Consider the following 23,179-nt stretch of genomic DNA (forward strand, 5'->3'; position numbering starts at 1 on the left):
CACACACACACACACACACACACACACAGCATGGTCTATTTAAATGCATTTGGTTCTGGAGGCGCCACACCTTGCAGATGAGCACTTAGTCGTGATTGATGACCACCTAAGGTTATGAAGAACAGGCTGATGAATGTGTGTGTGGTGGTGCGTTTTTGTGTCTGTTTGCTGTAGGAGAACGGTAGTGTGCCCCATCATCGACGTGATCAGCGATGATACTTTTGAGTACATGGCAGGATCCGACATGACTTACGGGGGCTTCAACTGGAAGCTCAATTTCCGCTGGTACCCTGTACCCCAGAGAGAGATGGACCGCCGCAAAGGAGACCGCACGCTACCTGTCAGGTGGGTGATAGAGTGGGACAATCAAGGCCTTTTTGAAGTATCTTTCAGCTAGTTTTTTAATCCCTACAGGTTCCAGGGCTGCTGTTATGCAGCTGAACCATAGCCCTCTCTGTTGGGTCAAGTAAAAAGAGAATGTGCCTACAGGGATATAATGGAATCGTTGGTAAAATACCACATGATCATACACAGTAACTCTGTCAGTCAGCTGTTCAAAAACACTTATAGCCGGTGAGCTTTAGCGTTGCTGATAAGCATTCACTATTAATCTCTACAGAGTATTGGTACTTTGACATTTCATTTACCACAGTTAATAATCATAAAATGTTCTTAAGGCAAGAAATACTGAAAGAATAGATTGAACTTGTCTGTGTAGCTTAAGTCAAGATGTTTTGTCCCTTGTATCATTTCTCATGGCTCAGGCCTTGGGAATAAAATCAAGAGCTTATTTCTGCCTGTCTATCATCTCTTCTTCCTGCTCTTGTTTCTTTGCACGCTTGACGCCATTATTCAAGGTCACACACATAATATATCTTATGTAACACTCTGTGCCCCTGCTTTTACTTGTTTTTCACAGCTGTGCGTGACAAAGTTTTCCTCAGGGTGTCTTGTAACAAAATTGTTGTAGGGTCATAGTAGGAAATTAAGAAGTAGTTTAGAGTAATGACATGACTTACATAAATAAACCCTGTCCTGTTATGAAGTAGTTCTTTATTATTGTGAAGTTTAAAAAGCTAAAGCACATAAACAAGTTTTTAGAGTGAAGCTTGTGTGTAGGTTTCAGTCGAGCACCAATATAGTTCACACAGGGTAGAATGTGCTAGTGGGGAATGAGTAGATAGCGTAGCACTGATGGGATTTCAACTTCTCATCACTGTATTTGGTATTAAATGGCTGCTAATATTACTATCTTGAGAGTTTTTCTTCATTAACCGTGCCTAGCAAGCTACAGGCCTTCTGCTGTCACACACTAAGAAGCCGCAGAGAGTGCCTGTACAGGAGGAAACCTCAACCGCTAAACTGGTTGTTGGGAGCTCATCTACCTTGTAATTAACAGTACTGTGCAAAAGTCTGAGGTCACTAAGAAAGTTTCTCTTTACAGCTAAACACCAAGGGCCAAAAAAGACTTATGGAAAAACCTCTGAACATATTAAATGACCTTGTGTCAACTAGATGCTGTACTCCCTTCATACAAAGAGCTGGGATAATTTAACACAGGATGACCTGGGAAAAAACATTTGAATTCTTTGTACAAAATATAGCCTTGTATTTACAGTTGTTGCTTGTTTTTATTGTAGAAGCATTTGTATTTATTTAAATGTCACAGTGTGGTTTAGGGCCTAAACTTTAGGCAATAAACACCTTTTATGTAACTCATTGTAAGTGATAGGCACTCACTGTTGATGAATGTCTTTAATTAAAAATAGTTTTGCACTGGAATTTACATCTCGGTAGGTTTGTAGTAGGTTCGGTTTGTTTGACTTTGATGTGTTTGTTCTTTGAGTGAAATATTGATTTAATTCCTAGCTGAAGAGTTTAGAGAGCTTTGATCTGTTTACAGTAAAAAGATAAGCACACATATCTATAAATAACATTGGCAACATGTTTTGTGTGTTGTTCAACTAGCTAAAATTTGTGTGCTTATTATTTTTCCGCTCTTGTATGCAAGGTATTGTGTGTTGTTAAGTAAACTTGGACCTTAAGTGAAAGCAAAAACAGGCAGTAAAGAAAATAAGCCTGATCTACAAAAGAGGAAACCATTCTGTGAGGGGGAGAAATAGGGGCCGAGCCTTGAGGCTATTTAACACTGACACACAACAGAGAAGGGAAAAGAAAAACAGGGAATGGAAAAAAAAACCCAGCAAAACAGCGAATAACAGGGGGTGATATATAAAACTTTGATGTTATCTGTAGATACTATGTGACATTTAGAAAGCAGGCCTACAGTGAATTAAGTGCCACTAACCTTATTCCTTTTTTCCCCTACTGTCCTGCCTCTCTCCAGGACTCCCACCATGGCAGGCGGCTTGTTCTCCATAGACAGAGATTATTTTCAGGAGATCGGCACATATGACGCAGGCATGGACATCTGGGGTGGAGAAAACCTGGAAATCTCTTTTAGAGTGAGTAACCACACCCGCAGCCAACTGACATGACTGTGTTCTTCCATGCACTTAATGTCTGCTCGAGTTCAGAAACACACACATGCACATTACACTTGTGAGTTTGACTTTCTGACTGAATTGTTGACTTGACTAATAGTTTGTCAGGCGTCATCCTGACTGGTGCTCAAGCGTATTCAGAGTGGCACAACACAGACAGGACCAAACTGTATCATCCATCCCCCAACAGAGGTCCTACAGTATGTTTATTATACACAGTATACTGTATGTGTTGATGCCAAATATGTTGTTTTACAGATATGGCAGTGCGGTGGGACTCTAGAGATTGTCACATGCTCTCATGTGGGCCACGTGTTCAGAAAGGCAACACCCTACACTTTTCCTGGAGGAACGGGACAGATCATCAACAAAAACAACCGACGACTGGCAGAAGTCTGGATGGATGAATTTAAAAACTTCTTCTACATCATATCTCCTGGTGAGTTTGTGTGGATGCGTGCCTGCGTGCATGCATGGGTGCCTGAATTTGTGTGTATTTGCCCTCATGCAAGTATGTATGGGCTCATGTGTGAAGTTTAATCTCTGTGGCAGTGATCTATCCATTAACCAGGTAACAGTGAGATATTGCAGTGGTGACCCAACAGTGCGGGTTGGGGGGCTGCAAGTAATTTCACGCTACGAGGCATATATTGACTTACACACACACACACACACACAAGCACAGACAAGCAAAAGTCACTAAATAGAGATGATTTTTAGATGTAAACCAACTTTTAGAACTGGCTTGGAACTCAAAAGCTCAATTACTCCATTTTTTGTTTAGAACACTGCAGATTCTACACAAGGGGAAGCTGTTCTGTTATTTTCAAAAAAACATGCCAGTGTTCATAATAGATGTGGACAAAGTTTCATATAATGAGGTAAATGTATGAAAAATAAATTCCTGTGAGCCAAAACCTCAGATTTCCCACTGTTCTGAACGCTCTGGTTTCAACAGTTTTTTTTCTACTCTCAGCTCAGTATGACGTCAAAACAAGCTGGATTCCTATACATGGTCATTTTCCATAGGCACGCTACTGCTGTGTTTACATTACGTGCACTGCTACATGTAGCTACATGCTAGTGTCAGGGAAGCGTTATTATGGATCCCACGTAACGTCTAGGAAAGTCCCGCCTTACAAAGCAGTTTGATTGGTTGGGCTTAGGCATTGACCTCGAGTGGTTAAGGTTAGGATACCCAGTTGGTCAGGGAATAGGAAATTAGCAAATCGGGTTATGTTGCTTTGCGGCTCACATTACTGCTGGAACATGTCCAGTTGTGTAGTTGTTGGTTTAGAAGCCTTTACTGGTGGTTTTTCACAGTATAAAGGATTGCTATATACTTTGTTGCAGTCACTGCTCAGTTATAGCTCTCTCAAAAGCTAGACTGACCCCACACATCCTATTACAACATAGCACATGGGATTCGGGGATAATCTGGCACTAGTTATTCTTTTGGAATCTTTTGTAAAAGTCATGAATCCAAGCTGACAGCTGCTGCCCTCTGCAAAGGAGCAAGCTCCACCTAGTCTATAGAGACTTCATATTCAAGTGTCATCTTTTTTAGGTTCTGAGAGCTGTGCAATTCAATGAAATTGGGTCTACATACTTCAAATCAATGTGTGGCCTCATTCTACTTTAACAATGACACACTTTAAATCATGTTTAAATGGAAAAAAGGAATTTAACAGCCATGCCAACTCAAGACTGTATGAATGTAGTTGGTCTAATTACTGACGCGTGGTGTGTGGTGTGTGTGTGGTGTGTGTGTGTGGGTGTGTGTGTGTGGTGTGTGGTGTGTGTGTTGTGTGTGTGTGTGTGTGTGTGTGTGTGTGTGTGTGTGTGTGTGTGTGTGTGTGTCCAGGTGTGACCAAAGTGGACTACGGTGACATCACATCTCGCACGGCTCTAAGACAAAAGCTTCATTGTAAACCCTTCAGTTGGTACTTGGAGAACGTCTACCCTGACTCTCAGATCCCCCGACACTATTACTCCCTGGGAGAGGTATACTCATACACTACCTGATTCACAACATTTTAGATACTGTAATTCACTGTAACACAGACAGACACAGATGCACTGCCTTTACGCTGAAATCAAGCAGACACAATGGATCTAAATCGGTTACTTAATATGGTTTCTGTGTGTATTCTGCTCAGATCCGTAATGTGGAAACCAACCAGTGCCTGGACAACATGGCCCGCAAGGAGAATGAGAAAGTTGGCATTTTCAACTGCCACGGCATGGGAGGCAACCAGGTAATTTAAGGAAGAAAAAAAAAAACCTAAAGAAACAAAAACTGTCTAGGGATGCCACGGCTGTGTCAGGCCGCTCCAGATTTCCAGTCAAGCTTTTCCCACGTGACCCATTTTGGCAGCAGGCAGGTTGAGACAGGAGGCCTGTGACAGCTAATGTGGGATTATGGGGTACAGAGCTATTGCTCCAAGCCATCCGGTCCGTATTCTTGAAAGAAAGTCAAGTGTATTTTTTTAAGTGTGTTGGCCTCCACCGGGATTATCCCTAGTCACTGATTCTGTTTGTGATTTCTCATGGACAGGATCTCAAATGTGAATGACTGTTCTTATATAGAGCTTTTCTAGTCTCAACTACTACTCAAAACACTTCTACATAACCATTCATTCTAACCATATGAATGTGTTCATAACCACACATCCATACACTGTGGCCAAGGCTACTGTACAAGGTGCCACCTGCTCATCAGACAAGCACTCACACACATTTACACTCTGATGGCGCATCATTGGGGGCAACTCTGGGCTCAGTGTCTTGCCCGTCGATATGGGACTGCAGGGCCAGGGATCAAACCACCAACTTTCTGATTGGCAGGCAACCACTCTACCACTGAGCCACAGCTGCCCAAGCTGGAGGCAGAAGAGTGCCCGGTTTAGGGACCTCAGAATTACTTGACTGCTATTTGCAGATTAAGAGGTTCTGTTGGCTTCATCAGGCCGTGACCTTCAGCACGCACTGGGGCAATTTGCAGCCGAGTGTCAAGTGGGGGGGATGAAAGTCAGCACATTCATAACCATGGTTCTCTGCCAGAAAATGCTGAATAGGTCCTTTTGGGTTGGCAGCAAGTTGCTGCCCCAGGTCAAGAAGTTTAAGTATTTCGTGGTCTGAAATAGAGCATAAGACTGTTGTGTTGAAGAAGGAGCTGAGTCGCAAAGCAAAGATTTACCAGTCAATATATGTCCCAACCCTCACCTATGGTCATGAGCTTTAGGTAGTGACCAAAGTAATGAGATTGTGGATACAAGCATCTAAAAAGTGTTTCCTCCACAGGGTGACTGGGCTCAAACTTAGGAGCTCAGACATCCAGATTAGAACTGCTACCCCTAACTGCAAACACTGTTGGCCACAGTGATATTATGGTCATTCCTGCCAGGAATCATGTAGGAGGGAAGAAAGATGGAAAAGTGTTTTAAAATTCTGAATCCGTTTGTTTGACGTGCAGGTTTTTTCTTACACGGCCAATAAGGAGATCAGGACAGACGACTTGTGTCTAGACGTGTCCAAGCTAAACGGACCCGTCATGATGCTCAAGTGCCATCACCTCAAAGGCAATCAGCTCTGGGAGTACGACCCTGTGGTGAGTGGAAGAAGTGATGAAAATGTACATGTTGGGGCGTATGTGTGTACATGATAAATGCACAAATTTACTGGTACATTATATGTTCACATATTAACATAGACAGAGGGTTCTCAGGCAGGTCATGTAAGGTACAGATAATGAAGTTGTTCTATACAGCAGAAAAACCTGGAAGGTTATATATTCCAGAGACACACAGTTTTTTGTTTTTTTTTCTATTTTAAATTAGTATAACATCACGTGGCAATATAGTAAAGTACAACAAGGATTCTGATCTTCACCTTAATTGTATGAAGAAGAAAAAACGACACCTCCCACCACAGTTTACCGTAAACAGGGTCCTCTTGCTGAATGCACAGCCCTGAAAATACATCCCATAATATGAAAGGAAAAGAAGAGTTGGGAAAAACTACAAATGAGGGGCTGATTATGCACCAAACTTCCTTTAGCTATGGAAAGAAACTATGTTTAGATGTGCATTGGAAATGTACATTTCTTTTAAAATCATGTTTTCACCTTCATTTCTGTATTTATTAACAGTTTTTAAATAAATCTTTTTTAAAGAAACACGGTGTATTCCCAATACACATAGAGTATGATAACACATTCAAGGCCAGCTGTCATTTCAGTTAGTGGGATATTTATTGTTTTCAGTTTTAGGGTGATATATATCCAAATGACACATTACGCAACTCAACCACAGCATGCCTCACTCTGAAAGCTAAGCCACAACTAAATTGAAGCTCAAAGTATAACATTGTTTTTTGTAAATTTAAAATATAATCTACAGCCATAGGAATATATATTTATTTACATTCCCTGAATTTAAGTCAACCAGTCAAATGCCGGATTGGCACCCCCTCACACTCTCTTTCTGTGTTTCCTCATTGTACAGAAGCTGACCCTGATCCACGTCAACAGTAACCAGTGTCTGGACAAGGCCAGCGAGGAGGACAGCCAGGTGCCCAGCGTCAAAGACTGCTCACACACACGTTCCCAACAGTGGCTACTCCGCAACGTCACATTACCAGAGGTCTTCTGACCACACTCTGCACACTCCCAAACACACATACTCACACACACAGTGACCCAGAGTAAGCAATCTGGGTAACAGACGTGTTTATTAAATTTGGGCACAAGGAAAGGAGAGACTTCCCAAGAGGGGATTCGGGAAGAGAGGAGGATGGATTGGACGGTACTACCTCTGCCAGAGATAAGAGGGAGGAGTGTGTTTGACCTTCCTCACAGTGACAGAAGAGGAAAGACTCCCTCTAAGACACGATGGCTGTGGTTTTACGTTGTTTTAAAGAGATTTTAACTGCAGAGAGTGACTCACTCACTGGGCGCAAATTTTGAGACTGGCCAGTGGAGTCAAGGTTTGCACTCGACAAAACGGTCCACCCCTCAACTCATCAGTTAACGTTTACTCACTGCCTTTTATGAGAGTGTGTGCACTTACGTGTGTGTGTGTGTGTGTGTGTGTGTGTGTGTGTGTGTGTGTGTGTGTGTGTGTGTGTTGTTGTGTGTGTGTTGGGGGGTTTTGTGTGTGTGTGTGTGTGTGTGTGTGTGTGTGTGTGTGTGGTCTGAGATGAATGTATGCTTTGGAAGGGGGCTGAATTCTTTGTTTTCTTTTTTTTTATTTAATTTTGTAATGAATTTAAAAATGAACTCTTTGAAGAGTGTGTGGTGTGGTGTGTTTGTGTGTGTGTGTGTGTGTGTGTGTGTGTGTGTGTGTGTGTGTGTGTGTGTGTGTGTGTGTGTGTGTGTGTGTGTGTGTGTGTGTGTGTGTGGTGTGTGTGTGTTTTTTTGGTGGTGTGTGTGTGTGTGTGTGTCAGAGCCCCTCCTACAGTCCTGCAGCAGTGTATGTCTCCCTCTGGTGTTTATCCTCGGCATCTCATCCTACAGACAATCCTCTTTGCTGAGGAATTTCGAAGGGCCTGCACATTTAATAAAAAAACAAGAGGACCGAACCCAAACACCCGACGTCTGCCATCCGCAGAGATGTAGAGATAGAGAAATATGATGTTTGTGATATCTTAAGATTTCTATGTCAAGTTTTTACATGGCTTTGTCTGTTCTTACTGTGAGAGTGCAACAGAGCAGTAACCCTAGTCTGTCTGTCTGTTTCTGTTGTCTTTAAAGATGTTTAACATAGAGCTTACACACACACACGCACACACACACACACACACACACAGAGGACTCTGCATATGTTACTGATATTCACTGCCTAATGTAGTGTTAAACTATAGGGAACTTCCCCATAAGGCACTACGTAGTCATACACACATCCTGTATACATATATGAAAAGGCCGCACTAGCCTGATACTTTAATCCATATTGTCATATCTTCTTAAAATAACCTCTTAAAAATACACTCCAAGGGCTTCTTTCCTTCAGTGGAGTGTGTGGACAGTTGTGTGTTTGTGTGTGCGAGCATGTGTCTTCAGTACTAATCCCCAGTCCATCAGCTCCCTGTTTACTAGGACAAACGGCTCTCAGATTCCTAGCGGTTGGACAAACAGAACCTGTAGCGTAGGCTGACGTCAGATCAGCATATACCTGCGTCGTTGTACAAAAGAGCAAAAGCTGCTTTTATTTTCTAAACATAGCCGAGTCTCTGCACTCTCCTGAGGACATATCTACAGTAGGAAAGGAAGCCTGGAAAGCTGTTTAAAAATCAAAGAAACGTCGCTAAGGTGAGTAAGGAGACTTTATCAGACACAGAATAATAATTGTAGAGAGCCGAAGGGAGTGAGAAGATGAACTGTGGATTACAAGGAGCGCAGCAGCAGCAGCAGACATATCTTAATCCATAACTACATATCTCACTGTGCAAGCTCACCTGCAGTATTTCATTATTCATATCTCAGTGAGCCATGTGTCCTTTTCATTTCAACCATCATGCTTTCTTTATTCTGTTTTTTGTATCACTGATGCCATTCAGAGCAGGAGAGATGATTTCATAAAGGTTGTAACCATTTGGGCTTCCTCCAGTGGAGAAGGTGTTTACACGTAGGACACTGGTTCATCTTTGATTTGGACACGATAGTGACAGGAGGCCGTCGACTGATTTCATGTCAGAGCATGTGACTGCGTAGGGAAGATGTGAATGTTTTTTGATTGTGAGAAAGAGGGAGTGTAACAATTGTTCAGATTTTGGTTGAGGGTTTGAAGTTTACTGACATGTCTAGGCTTCCACACTGAGCTGATCCAAATGTAGAAAATAAAGGTGAAAAAGTTTACATAACAATACGAGCAAAATACTTTTTTTTGTCTGTACACACTCATGAAACACACTTTTCTGATCACAAAAATGTATTAAGTTTTTCTCACGAATACATACATAACACATAAACAAAAGTTAAAGTGCTCATATTATTCTCATTTCCAGGTACATAACTGAATTTAGAGGTCGCACCAGAATAGGTTTAAATGGTTTAATTTTCAAAAAACACCATATTTTTTGTTGTACTGCACATAACTGAGACTCCTGTGTGCTGAACTCTCTGATTTAGCAGAGTGAGGCATCACACTGTTCCATCTTCGTTTGGAGTTGCACATGGGCGGTAGCTATGTAAGGACTACTAGCCAGTCAGAAGCAGAGCATGAGGGTGTGCCATGCTTTCTAAACATTGTAAGCATTATAAGGTGTGTTACAAAGTGATGCACGTTTGTCACGGAAGTAAAGGCTAGACTACAATAGAGCTTTTTGGAGACGTTTGTGGACAGTGTTTTCTGTTGGAGATGGTAAGTCCTTTTGGGGTGGACTTTGGGCTTTTTCACTTTGTAAACCTATAACATGAACAAAATACACAATAATGAAAAGGGGAAAAGCCAAAAAGCATAATATGAGCACTTTAAATTTGCATTCAGTGTTTCTTACCAAAAGTAACTGTGTGTATCCTTGGAGCCTGACACATGACTTGAATCAATTTCCTTTCTCATAATCAATTATTTTAAAATTTACTATTTTAAAACATTGTGCTTTGTTTACATCCATGTTTCCTAGCTTGCAATCATCTTCTTCACTGCCCAGTTCACATTGCTATGTTTCTCGATGGCAGCCAGCAACTGTCAATCATGGAATATTGCAAAACTGCTAGGGAGAGCTGTATTGCGTCAGTGGTGTGCTTGTGCACATGCATGCTTGTCCTGGTGCATGTGCAATGAACAAAATATGGGGACCCACTCGTAAAAACTTCAGAAGAATTCAGTTTTTAACCAAAAGAAGAAGAGTTGGGCTGCAACCACATTGTCATAGGGTGAGACCACCTGTTGACCGTGTCCCCCATGGGTGTGAAAAGATCATAATCAAGTCACAAGTGGTGTAGATAATGGGCCTCTTCTGTCTTTTTTTAATCAACATGAATTAAAGGTAATGGAGTTGGGCAGGAGACTCACTGCATGTTTTGTGGAGAGTGGATTATTCAGACTCCTTGACTTGATCTGTTGAATTATGCATGTGTCTGGATTAGACCCACCAAGAGCCATCAGGAAGACCTACAAGACCACAGTGTTTTGCATCCACATTTTTAAGAAAGATGCCGATTCTCTGCTTTTTTGTGTGAAAGCATCTCCTGTATAGTGAATTAGATATTGGGATGTTTTTTTTTTATATATTCTAGTTGAAATGTCGCCAGAAAGGCCAAAAAAGGGTATATCAGTGAAAAGTAAAAGTCAATCTGCAGCATTTCTGTGCTTCTTCCTGGTCCTCGAAGACTAATGTGCTCTGTAGATCCAAGAATAGTCTTCTTCAAGGAGACACCGCATCCTGTTCACTTTGTGTAAATAACATAAGTGATTCTGCCGTTAAGGAGATTTCAAGCTGCGTGAGCTCCGGAAGACTCCGCTTTGGTTTATGAGCTGCAGACTTCAGAAGAATTATGTGGAGTCTTTGATCTGAAGAAATGGATCAAAGCCGAATCATACTGCAGCCCGGTGGGAAACTCCCAAGAAAACACAGAATCTTGAAGCATTTTCAGAGGAACAGACTGAATTTATAAACTTAGACGTGTGTCCATCTAATTCAGTCGTTTTGATATTTAATTTATCCTTGTTTGTCAAATCAGATTTATATTTGATTATTAAAACGCTACGCTAACTCATTAAAGAGTCATCTTGAGTGGAACTGGGTCATATGTTGCTTTTTTTGGTTGGAATGGTCGAATGTTTTTGGACAAAGAAATGAATTTATGAATTAATAAATTGTGGATAATGATATGACAGATTATTGCAATAATCAGTGGTTACTACTTCATAATATGGAAATGTGCTTTGACAGAACAAGTTTGTGTTTGCTGTTCAGAAAGAGATTTTCTCATGTTTGAGAAGCGGCTACATTACCACCAGATTTTACATTACCAGCTTTTACAAGCCACCGGGCTCATTTTAAACGGTTGAAGCCTGAACCAGAGAGACGCCGACCAGCAGCAGCTCCATGTGGAGCTTCAAATGAGGTTAATAAGATGTAATATTTTCTGGTCAATTTCTTCTTTCTTTCTATGAATTGAATAAAGTCTCCTGACTGTGGAAAATGGTATTTTAAAAAAAAAATTAAATCTCCTTTGCCTTTTTGCATCTTAACTGTGTGAAGTTGCCTGGACGGCCGCACTTTGATTCCGCTTAAACTCACTGCTAGGATGACGATTATATTTATCAATGCATACTAGTCTAAGTGTGGCCATCATCAAACACATTAGCTTCCCAAAGAACCTTTCTGGTGTTCCACATTCAGTACAGACACACAGAGATCAGAAAGACATTACTCAAAATAATGTACTTTATTGCTACATTTTTGTCTCCTCTTTCTTGCAACAAATAACTATATGTACAAAATATTAGTAATCTGAATGTGAGGAATGTGTTTGTTGATTAGTTTACTGGAGACTTCAGTTAAAGATGCCTGGCTTTACCAGCAGCTGTACTGCAGCTTTGCACAGATTTGTTATTTATTCCGTCCATCTGTCCAGAACCTTGCTGACACATTTACAATCTGTAAAGACTTCACAGCACAGATGACACCGTCTGACTCAACTCACACGAACACAGAAGGAAGTTTTAACTTTTATTTATCCGGGGAAAGTTTGATTTTGCTCCTTGTTCTAATCCCACCAGGAAGCTGCCTATCGCAGCTCAGTCCGCCACGGCAGGCCAATCAGACGTTTCTGAAGGGGTTGCTACTAGTTCCAGGGGAATCTCATACATGTTCTCACCTTTAGGCTGTGATCACAGGCAGAGTTCATAAACTGGCACCAACTATTACCCCTCATGTTGTCTTTGGGTCAAATTGACACGTTTTCAGTTCTTTCATTTTTTGTCACAAAAAATGGGCCGTCGAAATAAGAAGAAAATGTCAACATTAAAAATATCAAAAAAACTTTGGAACAAACACCAAAAGCATATACTTCACTATGACTTTTTGTGACTCACTATATTAGGAATTTTTCTGATTTTTTTATGACACACTATACTATGACTTTTTTATGTGCACTATACTATTACTGTTTGACTTTTTTTCGACATACTATACTATGACTTTTTTTTGACTTTTCTATGACGTACTATAACATTTTTTTTACATTTTTGACATACTTTACTATAACTTTTATTATCCTTATACTTTTTGCCTTTTTTCAACATTCTATATTATGACTTTTTCAATACACTTTACTGTGACTTTTTTTTGTTACTTTTTTATGATACTGTATATAATCTGACTTTTTTTCCACATACTAAACTTTTACTCTTTTATGACTTTTTTCTGCAATATTTTTTGGCACCTTAAATACTATGACCTTTTTCGATTTACTAAACTATGACTTTTTTCAACACTATTCTATTACTTTTTTCAATATAGTATACAATTATTTCTTTACCAACTTTCTTTGGCATACTACACTATGACTTTTTATGACACACTATATTATGACTTTTTTTGACATACTATACTGTTACTTTTCATGACTTTTTTTGACTTTCTATAACATGGTATACTATGACTTTTTTTTCAACATCCCAAACTATCATTTTTTTTCGACTTGTTTTGACACACTATACCATAACTTTTCTTTGACTTTTTTAGGCAAACTACAGTTTTTCCCCCAACATTCTATGCTATGGCTTTAGTTTTTACTTTTTTCAACATACTATACTATGACTTTTTTCAATATACTTTTCTATGACTTTTTTTAACTTTTTTGTTATACTCTATATTATGACTTTTTAAACTTTTTTAGACATACAAACTTTTACTTTTTTATGACTTTTTTCTATATACTATCCTATGACTTTTCTTAGACACTAAGAAAATACTATGACTTTTTTTTCATGGCATTTTTTTTTCACTTTTTTTGACATATTATACAATGACTTTTCTCGGCATACTATACTGTGGTTTCTTTTACTTTTTTCGACATATGAGTTTGTTTTTACTTTTCTTCAATTTTTTAAGCATTCAATACAGACTGTTCCGTTTTTTCAACATACTATACTCTTGACTTTTTTTGACATCCTACTCCATAATATCTTTTCAACTTTTTTCAACATTACTATACTCATAGTTCTCTACATAGTACACTTTTGACTTTTGACCCACCTACCATACCTAAATATGTTTTGACATTTCATATGACATACTATATAAGGGTTGTCTAGTATCAAAATGTATGTAAAGGGTCTTTTTTTTTTTTTTTAAAGGTATTACTTTTAACTTTATGATTCCTACATATACTATGCACTATACTACCCAACACTCAAAGTATTTAAAATAAACAACCCACAACAATTTGCACTTTTCTTATCCCTGTATCCTTTGCACTATGCTCCACATTTAAATATTTTTTATTGAACTCTTCATTGCACTCATGCCTCTATATTGTTTCTGTTTAGAGTATGTATGTATATATTGTGTATATATTGGTGTGTATATTTTTGTTCTGGTTGTTTTTGTATGTGTAAGCACAATGTGAGCAACGAAGCTCCAAAGAAAAATTCCTCATGTGTGTCCTCATACCTGGCAAATAAAACTGATTCTGATTAATACAAAAAACAGCCATTCATTGACTAAGATATTAAATGGAATACATTTACTTGAAACTGTTTTGTTTTTTGCTTGAGTAAAGGAGCTTAACACTTCTTCCAACATTGTATAATCAATGGTTAGTCAGAGAAAATATCACTTGTAGGTATAAGTGAATAAAAATGATCAGATTAACTGACAATGGAAATAATTATCAATTGCAGTCATAATTCATTAAAAAAAGCAAACTAGTAATAAGAAACTCAACAAAGCTACTGCAGTTTAAATGTTTATTGTCAGTGAATATCATATAATTAAAAAACAGTACAAGCAACAGTACCAACTACAGTAATGTAGTAAAACAGTGAAAACGTTGCTAAACGCTTGTTCCAACCCAGAACACATCACAATCCTCAAACAGCTTACACAGTAGCCATGTATGATCAATGTTTCACATTACAAACACCATTCATCTGTACAGCTCTTTGAGTAAAGCTTCAAATGATGTTAACTACTCCATACTCTATTCAGAGAGTCTAGTCAAGTGCTCTGACTGTAGTTTGACTATGGAGTGCAGGAGTGGATGAGGTCAGTAGAAAATATACAGACAATTCTAACAAATTTAAGCTGTGTGTGAGGTCAAAACCAGGATGAAAGCATGTGATGATGATGACAGTCAGCAAACTCTAAAGTGCTCACAGAAATACTCAGTTAAACTTGTCAATATCAAGTTATTCTGAGTGTAAACGTGCTTCAATACTGACAGATCAGCTATGCATGCTTAAAATGAAAAGCTGGGTTGCATGTACTATATGTGCACTCACAATGTGTAAAAAAACAAGTTAAGCTTCAAATAAATAAAAATGTACAAACAGAATTGCTCAGTAATCCTCTGGACTCCGATTTAGATTAAACTCCCTGAAAGCAGGACGTATAATCGGATCCACTTAATTACTTTCCATAAAAGAATCAAATCAGATACTAAAGAAGTTAAACAGTGGTAATGAAAGCTTGAAACTTTGTAAAAGCAGAGATTTAGTGTTGCAAACTCACAGCTGCTATCACTGAAATGTGAGAAAACAGTCAACAACTCCTCTTAAGCCTTCACCACAAACTCTACTTTAGCCTCCATGAGGAGAGAGGTAAGGAGTACAGTTACTGCATAACCACATACTGAGTCTGTAGCTTAAAAAAAAAAAACGTGTGCAGGGTGGAAATCAGGGGGTTTGTAGATAAAATATTTCATCTTGTGATTCTCCACAAACTGCACAGTAATTTGGGGCATTGCTAAACATTACATAATTGATTTAGGCACTGGGTTTATGAGAGATGATGTGATTAGCATCAACGTCTCCACAATTCATAATCATAATGTCTGATGTGACACTATTGGTCCATGTTAGGAATCCGGATGAAAACTTGCATGTTTAAGTTTAGGGTGTTGAATGAGAGTGACAGGTTCCATGTTGCTCAGAGACACAGCTCTTGTAGCTGACGGCATCATGGGTGACCAGCCGTTGCGCCGCCATCTCGTCTTGGTCGTTCCTGTAGGGCCAGGAGACGTAGGGAGGAGCTTCAGGGAGTGGAGAGCTTCACCCTGAGGAATCAGCCAATAGATAGCCAGGTGATGTTCCACTGGGACACACCCTCTCACGCATTGATCTTCTTCAGGACAGAGGGGGTGGAGTCTGTGAAGGTCCTGAGAGTGACAAGCAATAATGGTTGCATCTTTCTGAAGATTTGATCAGCTCATTGAAAGCGTTGCAGATTTTTATCTTCACCTCATGGGGTGGAGCGGCCAGCTGGATTGCACCGGTGTCTGTGCTGCAGAGCTTGGGCTCATCAGCATGGCACTGTAGATGTTGGCTGCAACTACCAGGATGCAGAGGAGGATGGGCCCGATGATGGCGCCCTCCAGACCCAGATAGTACGCTCCACCTGCCACCGCCAGACCTGTCAGATATGGGTGTCCACCCCTGAGACACAAGACAAAAAAAACAGATCAACACAAATAAATACCTAGAAAATGTATGAAATAAAGAAATAGAAATGCATACTGGATTTTTGTTTTAACTATTTGACCGGATATTTACGTAATGTAAATCATGGTGTATTTTACATGACTCACACAGCAAGCATTCAAGACTTCAATCAGCTTAAAAAAATTATCATTTTTTTCTTTCTTTTTTAACAATTTAATAATGTAAAACCCAGGTTGTGAATGCAAAGTATGCTTTTGAAAACACTTAATAATGTAAATTATATGTAACTGAAATTTACAGGGCAATTTTACAATAATATTTGTCTGTAGTCTGTTTCCCCTTACCTTAAGCCTAATCCCAACTAGTCATTTTTGTGACACCTAATCATTACCTAACATTAAACTAAGTTAAGTCAAACAATTAAGGGCGACGCTACAGGACACACTATTCAAAAGAGGAATAGACACATGGCCAGACTGCCAATAACAGCTGAGATGGTGCAATATTTGGCCCGCTGTCTGGTGTTTTCATTTGGTTGATCTCAATCAGCTTTGTCCAAGGCAAATAGACACACTGTTTATAGCTAAAAATAATGGTTTCCTTTTAAAGCCATATATGTGTACCAACCAGGCAGTTGGTTTAATGAAATGTGTTGACACATGGTCAAATGTGTCAACGCTACAAGGGGAAGCTCTAATAACACAAGCTGGTGTCAGACATTCATACCCTGATATGTCAGAGTAGATGGCTGTATCTACAAAATATGTTGGAAGCAGATGGCAGATCAGCAGGAGCAAGGCCTTGGCGCCTTCACCCTGCACCAACCACAGGTCGCACACCGCCGGCACCACTGCCCAGTAGGTCCCCAGGAAAGGCACGGCACCCAGGATGGCAGCCAGAGCTTCAGGCCAAGAGAGAGGGATCCAAAGAGTGAGAAAACACCAACTGTGGATTGGCAGGTGCAGTTATAGTGACGCCACGATCTGCTATGAACGCGCTGACTCACCAGAAGGAATGAAGACTATGTTGATGCCAAAGATGGTGTGAGTGAGCCAAGTGTAGAGGCCATAGAAGCCAGCCATTTTCAGAGAGGCGTCAAACACTCCTCTTTAAAACAAACAACCACACAAAGTCAAAAATATCACTGTCAGATAAATGTTAAGATTGTTTAAATAATTGTTAGTGTGTGTTTGTGTGTGTGTGTGTGTGTGTGTACCTGATAGCCTCTTCTACAGACTGGCCTATGATATTTGAGGAGGCTCCAGGCTGGGAGAGGGGGGTCAAGCTGATCACCCATTTGACAGGTTTGTAGTATTCACCACTGGAGCTCAGGAGGTAGAAGAGAGTGGTCAGGAAAATCACCTGAAACAGCACAATTATGGGCAAATATGCAAATTTTACAGAGTCCCCTTGTACATGTCAATCCTCTACTTTACCACTAAAGCCTGTCACACTAAGAATAGTCATGACCTTCAGACATATCAAGCATCAAGATCTGTTGCAAATGCTTCCATAAAGGCCAGTCTGGCTTTTAGAGGGCTTTTCTAATTTCTAGATCTCCAAGTGAGAATTAAGGGATAAATAAAATGATTGGTTGCACTATCCAGACCAAGAAGAATATTCTTTTTTTAAACAAATGCATATGAATGTCAGTAATGGCAACAATTAGAGGTCCCCCACCAACCACAAACAAGGTTTGCTAAATGTTGGTAGACTGGGCAAACTGGGACAACAATGGAAATATTATCATTCAATCACTGATAAAGGCTGATATGTCCATTACAAAAGAATAAATATGCAGCAAATGTGAACTTCAAAAGACCATTTCTTTTCTAAGTGCAAAGCAGTTTCCCCTCAGTTGGAATTTATGCAGGTTTTAACACAAATAATTAACCTCGTAAATAAATATCAATAACCCCCCCCATGTAATTTTGTGATTCAGTGTTCATACCAGACTCAGAGCAAAGTTGAGCAGAGCCGTGCCGCTGTGGAACAAGACGGTGAGGAGAGTGGTCGTGGTGGAAATGAGGAGGCCGACATTTCTACTCATTACCACCCATAGAGACTCCAGGATCTACAAAACCCATAGGCAACAGTAAACATGTCATCCGCAGGAAATTTGTACAACCCTTTGAGGCACAGTTATAAATATGTCAATGATTTATAACCTCCAGTAGTCGTAACGCCCATTGTAGACAAATCAGGGCAGGGTCAATTTGCAACACGTTTGACTGATTTAAAGAAATATAATTTTTGACAACAAGGACAAACAAAGGATGTAACACCCACTAGGCTTTAGTCAAACGTTATTCAACCAAGAATTTTGCAAATGATGGACTGACAGATCTATGAAAGCAAAATATACGCAAGTCATCTAAATCCTACAGAAGACGGTGTTAAACTTACAGACAGCAGAGTCTCAATATTTTCTTGCAGAAAGGAGGCGACATCCTTCCAGTCCAGGATGTCGCCTAGCCAGCTGTTCCCTCTCTGAACGACCATCTTCTGACCGCGGTGGCGTCCAGGGTGGGTCATGTTCTGGAAAATAAATGGAATATTTTGTGTATGATATTTTTAGAGGACAAATCTGTCCCCCAATATCAAGAAGTGAAATGAACTGGCCTGACCTTCACAAACCAGGAGTGGTATAGTCTGTCCCAGAGCTCCAAAACCTGTTTCTCAATCACAGCTGTGTTGTTCACCTTGTCTCCTAACATCTTTTGGAGCTGCACAAAAGAAGAAAGATTCAATGCACAACAACGTACAAAAGTCTTCGGTATTTGCTTCCATATTTTTGAGTCAGAGATATCGGTGGAAAACATTTAGGCAATTATTATTCTTACCTTTTGTGTTATCCATTCTCTACCATGTTGATAAACATTATTAGCAGCTGAATTCAAAGCCTTCTGCACCACACGTGCCTCTGGAAGCAAACTAGAGGAGGACAATGAGAGAATAAAAAATTATGAGAAATTATTAATTCAAAACAGGAAAAAAAAGATAGAAATAAGAAAGAGAGTCAACTGCCATACTTGGCCCATTCTGGATGGTTAGACACAGTCTCGTTGATGAGGTTACTGGTTACGTCGATGATGTGAACACTTTCATGGTGAACCTAGAAAGATAAAAATGCCTTTGACATCCGAGAGGATGTTGGTGATTTGAAATGCAGTGAAGTAATTCAACAAGGAACAAAAACCATAGCGGTGAGCAACAGAGCCATGAGCAGGGTCCCTGTGACCAGGAGGAAGATGATGAAGATGCTGATGATTTTATCCAGAGATCGCTCCAACCACACAACCATCTACAAAAAAATAGAAGAAAAATGGGGGACACAGGGGAGGTGACAGAATAGATACAAAGTCAGTAAAATTCTGAAGAGGTTGAAAACATACAGTTATAAGACACATAGAGAAACCTGTGTCCTTCCTATGTGAAGAAGCCATTTTGGATCTGAAAGCTGCCCCCTTGGGCCCTGAGAAAAGCAAGGTAGTTGACTGAGTGAGCCAGGGTATCTGTGCACGTGCATGCACACATCCTTGTAGTTTAACATGGAAACATGCAAGTGTCAAACTCAGGTTGTGTTATCTTTTGAGTACATGACTTTACTGTCAGTATCTTTTATTTGAAAATTGTTACAAGCCCAGCCATCAGTCTTTCAAAGTTCCTTTCGTCAAAATGTGGTGTAATTCTTAACTCAGGTTTCTCAATGCTCCAAAACCAACAGCCAGCTTATCTCCATGTATATGTGTGTGTTAATGCCACACAAGTCATGTGTTAAAATCAAGTTACTGGAATGGATGGCTAGTTACTGTTAGTGGACACCTCTCTCTCATAAGGCTATGTCCTAATGTTTGTCATTAAATAGATGGTGAAATGACATGGCAGTAAAGGTCCAACTACATTTCAGCTACTCTATGCAATACAATCCTAAAGACCAAAATAAACGGTTTAGTATTTTAGGTGAATTTTGAACTTTTTTCTTACTGTCCATAAGAATGAAGCTTTACTTTACATAAGATAGTTGGCAGGCTGAATGATGTGGATTAAATCCAGAACAACAAAAAAATGGAAACACCACATCAGCAAGGATTTATTCTGGATTTTAAAATCAGGCAATTAAACTGATTAATTAGTACAGTATGTGGATCACCAATTAGAAAAAAAAATGGCAACACAAGACCACTAATGACACTTTAGTAAGGTCACACAGTCAGTCCTGTTTTTACAAACAATACATTTATTAATGCAGAAACGGACCTTAAAAAATAAAAACATATCCAACATTACAAACAATGTATTCAGAAATCTCAACACTGACTCCTCTGTGAAATTGTTAGGACATTATATGTTTCATGAATTGGCATTTGTGTTTCCAAAGCTAACAACAAAACAACAAAAATCCTAGTGTCAGGGCACAACCGGTAGACAAAAAAGCTTAGTGCAGTCTAATAATTCACGTTCGCCATGTTTCCTGCATCTAAATCAGTTTATTTTAACTGAGAAACCCAGTGGACACCTGGCTGTTACTGTAACAGCTTCTATCTTGTAAAAGTCAACAGGTCTCAAACCTACAAGAAATGCATTGCGTTAACACTTTTGTTATGCTATTAGGGTTTCTTATATCACCATTCAACACGGGTTTCATGTCAAAAACCTGCCATGAACATGCCAGGATTCAAGATCTAAACTTAATTGAACTTTTAAAGAATAGTAATGGTATTTTTTCTATACTCTCCTATTGTCAAAACATTTTAATGAAAAGACCAAAATAAACAACATTTTAGTTCATCTCTCAATACATAGCACACAGGCAACACTTATTTAAGGTTGGTTTAGTTCTATTTATGGGATTTGTGGTTTCATTCCTAAAACACGTCCTTTGTTCCTACAAACTGGAACATCTAATATGCATACTACAATATACAATTAAGGCCTCATCAAGTAGCACCATAAAGAGTAAAACTCTTCTAAAAAAGGGTCAAATTTGGCCCAAGTTGGGTTTTTTTAGTGCTTAATGTTGACAAACTAAGGTGTTTCCATTGATTTGTTCATCCCTAGCCCCATTCCCACCCATAAAGCTCCTGAAGCGTAAAACACATCTCTCCTAGGCTTCCATGACAGTGTTTCTCCTACACTTCTATAAAAACATAGTTAACATCAGGCTTATTGGCCAACATTTATTCAGAAACACTGCCCTCTCCTCCCACTCAGCTCTGCTGTCTACATCAGCCATCTCTCCATGCAGCTCATACACTCTCAAGCCAAACCTGCCAGTTAGATCACAGCAGGAAAGGTACGGACGAGGCAGAGGGACCAATGAGTTCCGTCTCCCCGACCTTAGCTTTCTATAATAATAAAAGCAGGAAGCAGAAAAGCAGCGATGGACATGTAGAAAGGATGCCAGGGTAATGACAATGGATGGGTAAAGCGCCAGTCCAGCGTGACCTAACGCCTTCTCTCTCTCACACTCACACTCACACTCTCTCACACACACACACACACACACACACACACACACACACACGTTATTATGTTTCTTCTATCGCTTTCTCTCATGCACACTTTTTCTGTCAGTCTCTCTTTCTCTCAGCATTTGGCTCCTCCAAATCATTACCTGCTTGTTAAGCCAATGCCAGAGCTTGGGGAGGAGACAAAGAGACATTGGGAAGATTATTTTTGGAAAGATCCTGTGCAGCAGTCATCACATGTACCCGTGTGACAAGAACACATCCTCTTTGGGTACAGGCAGTGAGGGATCAGGAAGTGTAGCAGGCAGGATTTAACTACAGAATGTGGACTAGGTATACACTGGGATGCAAATCATTGTGATTGTAAACACACATTACTACTACATCCCTAAAAACCTCAGGAGAAAGACATCTTTAAGTGTAAAAACTGTCAGTTGTTGCCTTATAAAATTGTTCTGGCAAACAATTGCCTACTTATACATCCATTAAACACGGATCAACATGATAATTTTTTGGAATCTTGTTTGTGTTCAAAGTCTAATATTGTTACTCTCTTTGAGCTTGTTTTTGGGAAACATCGTAATCTCGATCTGCTAAATGATCCACTATGTTTACCAGCTAGTAGCTCACTGTTTCTGTCTACCATTTAGTTCTGAGCAGGTAGTGTACAATTGGTTAATCAGGACTTTTTTGGGGAAAAAAGCTGCCTGCTGTGTCTCAGCATAAGTGTCTCATAGACCTTATAAAACTAGCTCAAGTAGAACTGAGAGGAATTGCAGAGTCCAGTGATAATTCGGACATTGATGAATATAACACATAAACACATAAAACACATACCGGTGTAACAGATAATGTTTAAGAGCCAGGGTGAAAATGTGTGAAATCAAAGAAAGAGGAAATAAGGAAAACGCCTACACCTGTGGGACCTGGAGATTGTTTGGAGACGTTACCTTGGTGTCGACACGCAGCAGGAACTGAGCCAAGCCTTTGATTGGTCCAGGCAGCAGGGCTTCCTCTCGCTCCCGTCCATGCTTCTCCAGCACCGCCCACCATGAGATGAGAGTCCGCTCTGCAAAGCCCTTCAGGCCAAAGTGGACCACCAGTTTCTTCAGCACCCACACTAAAGTATAAAGGCAACATTAGTCTGAGTACAGTAGATCTGAGACGACGCATCTGAAAGGGAGTGTGCATGTGTGTGTTACCAGCCACAGGAATAGGCAGCAGTTGTAGGATCCAGAGGTTGAGCCAGACTTGAACCAGTACAATGGCCCACACCAGTAGGATAAAGTAGATATCACTGGCTCTATGGGAGCTTTTCTCTCTCTGGAAGAGGCCGCCTGGTAATGAACGAGAGCCCTGAGGGAGCCCAGGAGTGGAGGGTAGGGGGCCCACAGACTGCACACCAGCTTGGAGGATATGAGGAAGAAGGTGCAGAGAAAGCACAGAAAAGGAAATGAAAGATAGAACAAAGTGGTGCAGATGGACACGTGGTTTGTTGTACAAGTGCAATCCACAAATGGAGAAGCCAAATGAGAAGTGTCTTATACTTATGTTCATTTTCAGGTTCGTAATTGTATTTTGAGGTTGTACC

General features: G+C 40.0%; 2 protein-coding genes across 6 annotated transcripts in view; one reads left to right on the top strand and one right to left on the bottom strand.

Moving 5' to 3' along the window:
- The window catches only part of galnt1 (UDP-N-acetyl-alpha-D-galactosamine:polypeptide N-acetylgalactosaminyltransferase 1), a 40,723-nt gene extending 32,962 nt beyond the window's left edge, over positions 1 to 7,761 (top strand). For 2 of the 3 annotated variants that reach the window (XM_032518563.1, XM_032518564.1), the window contains exons 8-14: positions 175 to 345; positions 2,348 to 2,465; positions 2,763 to 2,943; positions 4,369 to 4,508; positions 4,664 to 4,762; positions 5,980 to 6,114; positions 7,010 to 7,761. In XM_032518563.1, the coding sequence (XP_032374454.1) occupies positions 175 to 345; positions 2,348 to 2,465; positions 2,763 to 2,943; positions 4,369 to 4,508; positions 4,664 to 4,762; positions 5,980 to 6,114; positions 7,010 to 7,156 (991 nt within the window). In that variant the 3' untranslated portion in view covers positions 7,157 to 7,761. Of the gene's footprint in view, positions 1 to 174; positions 346 to 2,347; positions 2,466 to 2,762; positions 2,944 to 4,368; positions 4,509 to 4,663; positions 4,822 to 5,979; positions 6,115 to 7,009 lie in introns of those variants that run through there. The other variant, XR_004332447.1, reaches the window with a different exon arrangement.
- Positions 7,762 to 14,411: 6,650 nt separating this feature from the next.
- tmem245 (transmembrane protein 245) overlaps positions 14,412 to 23,179 on the bottom strand; it is a 13,202-nt gene continuing 4,434 nt past the window's right edge. Inside the window, exons 5-18 of one of the 3 annotated variants that reach the window (XM_032518417.1) lie at positions 22,791 to 22,994; positions 22,539 to 22,708; positions 21,735 to 21,758; positions 19,317 to 19,421; positions 19,150 to 19,232; positions 18,961 to 19,051; positions 18,745 to 18,843; positions 18,524 to 18,655; positions 18,069 to 18,191; positions 17,334 to 17,479; positions 17,124 to 17,224; positions 16,844 to 17,018; positions 15,917 to 16,111; positions 14,412 to 15,834 (exon numbers count right to left, since the gene is read on the bottom strand). In XM_032518417.1, coding sequence (XP_032374308.1) covers positions 15,786 to 15,834; positions 15,917 to 16,111; positions 16,844 to 17,018; positions 17,124 to 17,224; positions 17,334 to 17,479; positions 18,069 to 18,191; positions 18,524 to 18,655; positions 18,745 to 18,843; positions 18,961 to 19,051; positions 19,150 to 19,232; positions 19,317 to 19,421; positions 21,735 to 21,758; positions 22,539 to 22,708; positions 22,791 to 22,994 — 1,697 coding nt within the window. In that variant the 3' untranslated portion in view covers positions 14,412 to 15,785. The remainder of the gene's footprint in view (positions 15,835 to 15,916; positions 16,112 to 16,843; positions 17,019 to 17,123; positions 17,225 to 17,333; positions 17,480 to 18,068; positions 18,192 to 18,523; positions 18,656 to 18,744; positions 18,844 to 18,960; positions 19,052 to 19,149; positions 19,233 to 19,316; positions 19,422 to 21,734; positions 21,759 to 22,538; positions 22,709 to 22,790; positions 22,995 to 23,179) is intronic. The other 2 variants (XM_032518418.1, XM_032518419.1) reach the window with 2 other exon arrangements.

Source organism: Etheostoma spectabile, chromosome 6 (genome assembly GCF_008692095.1).
Source record: "Etheostoma spectabile isolate EspeVRDwgs_2016 chromosome 6, UIUC_Espe_1.0, whole genome shotgun sequence".
NCBI lineage: Eukaryota > Metazoa > Chordata > Actinopteri > Perciformes > Percidae > Etheostoma > Etheostoma spectabile.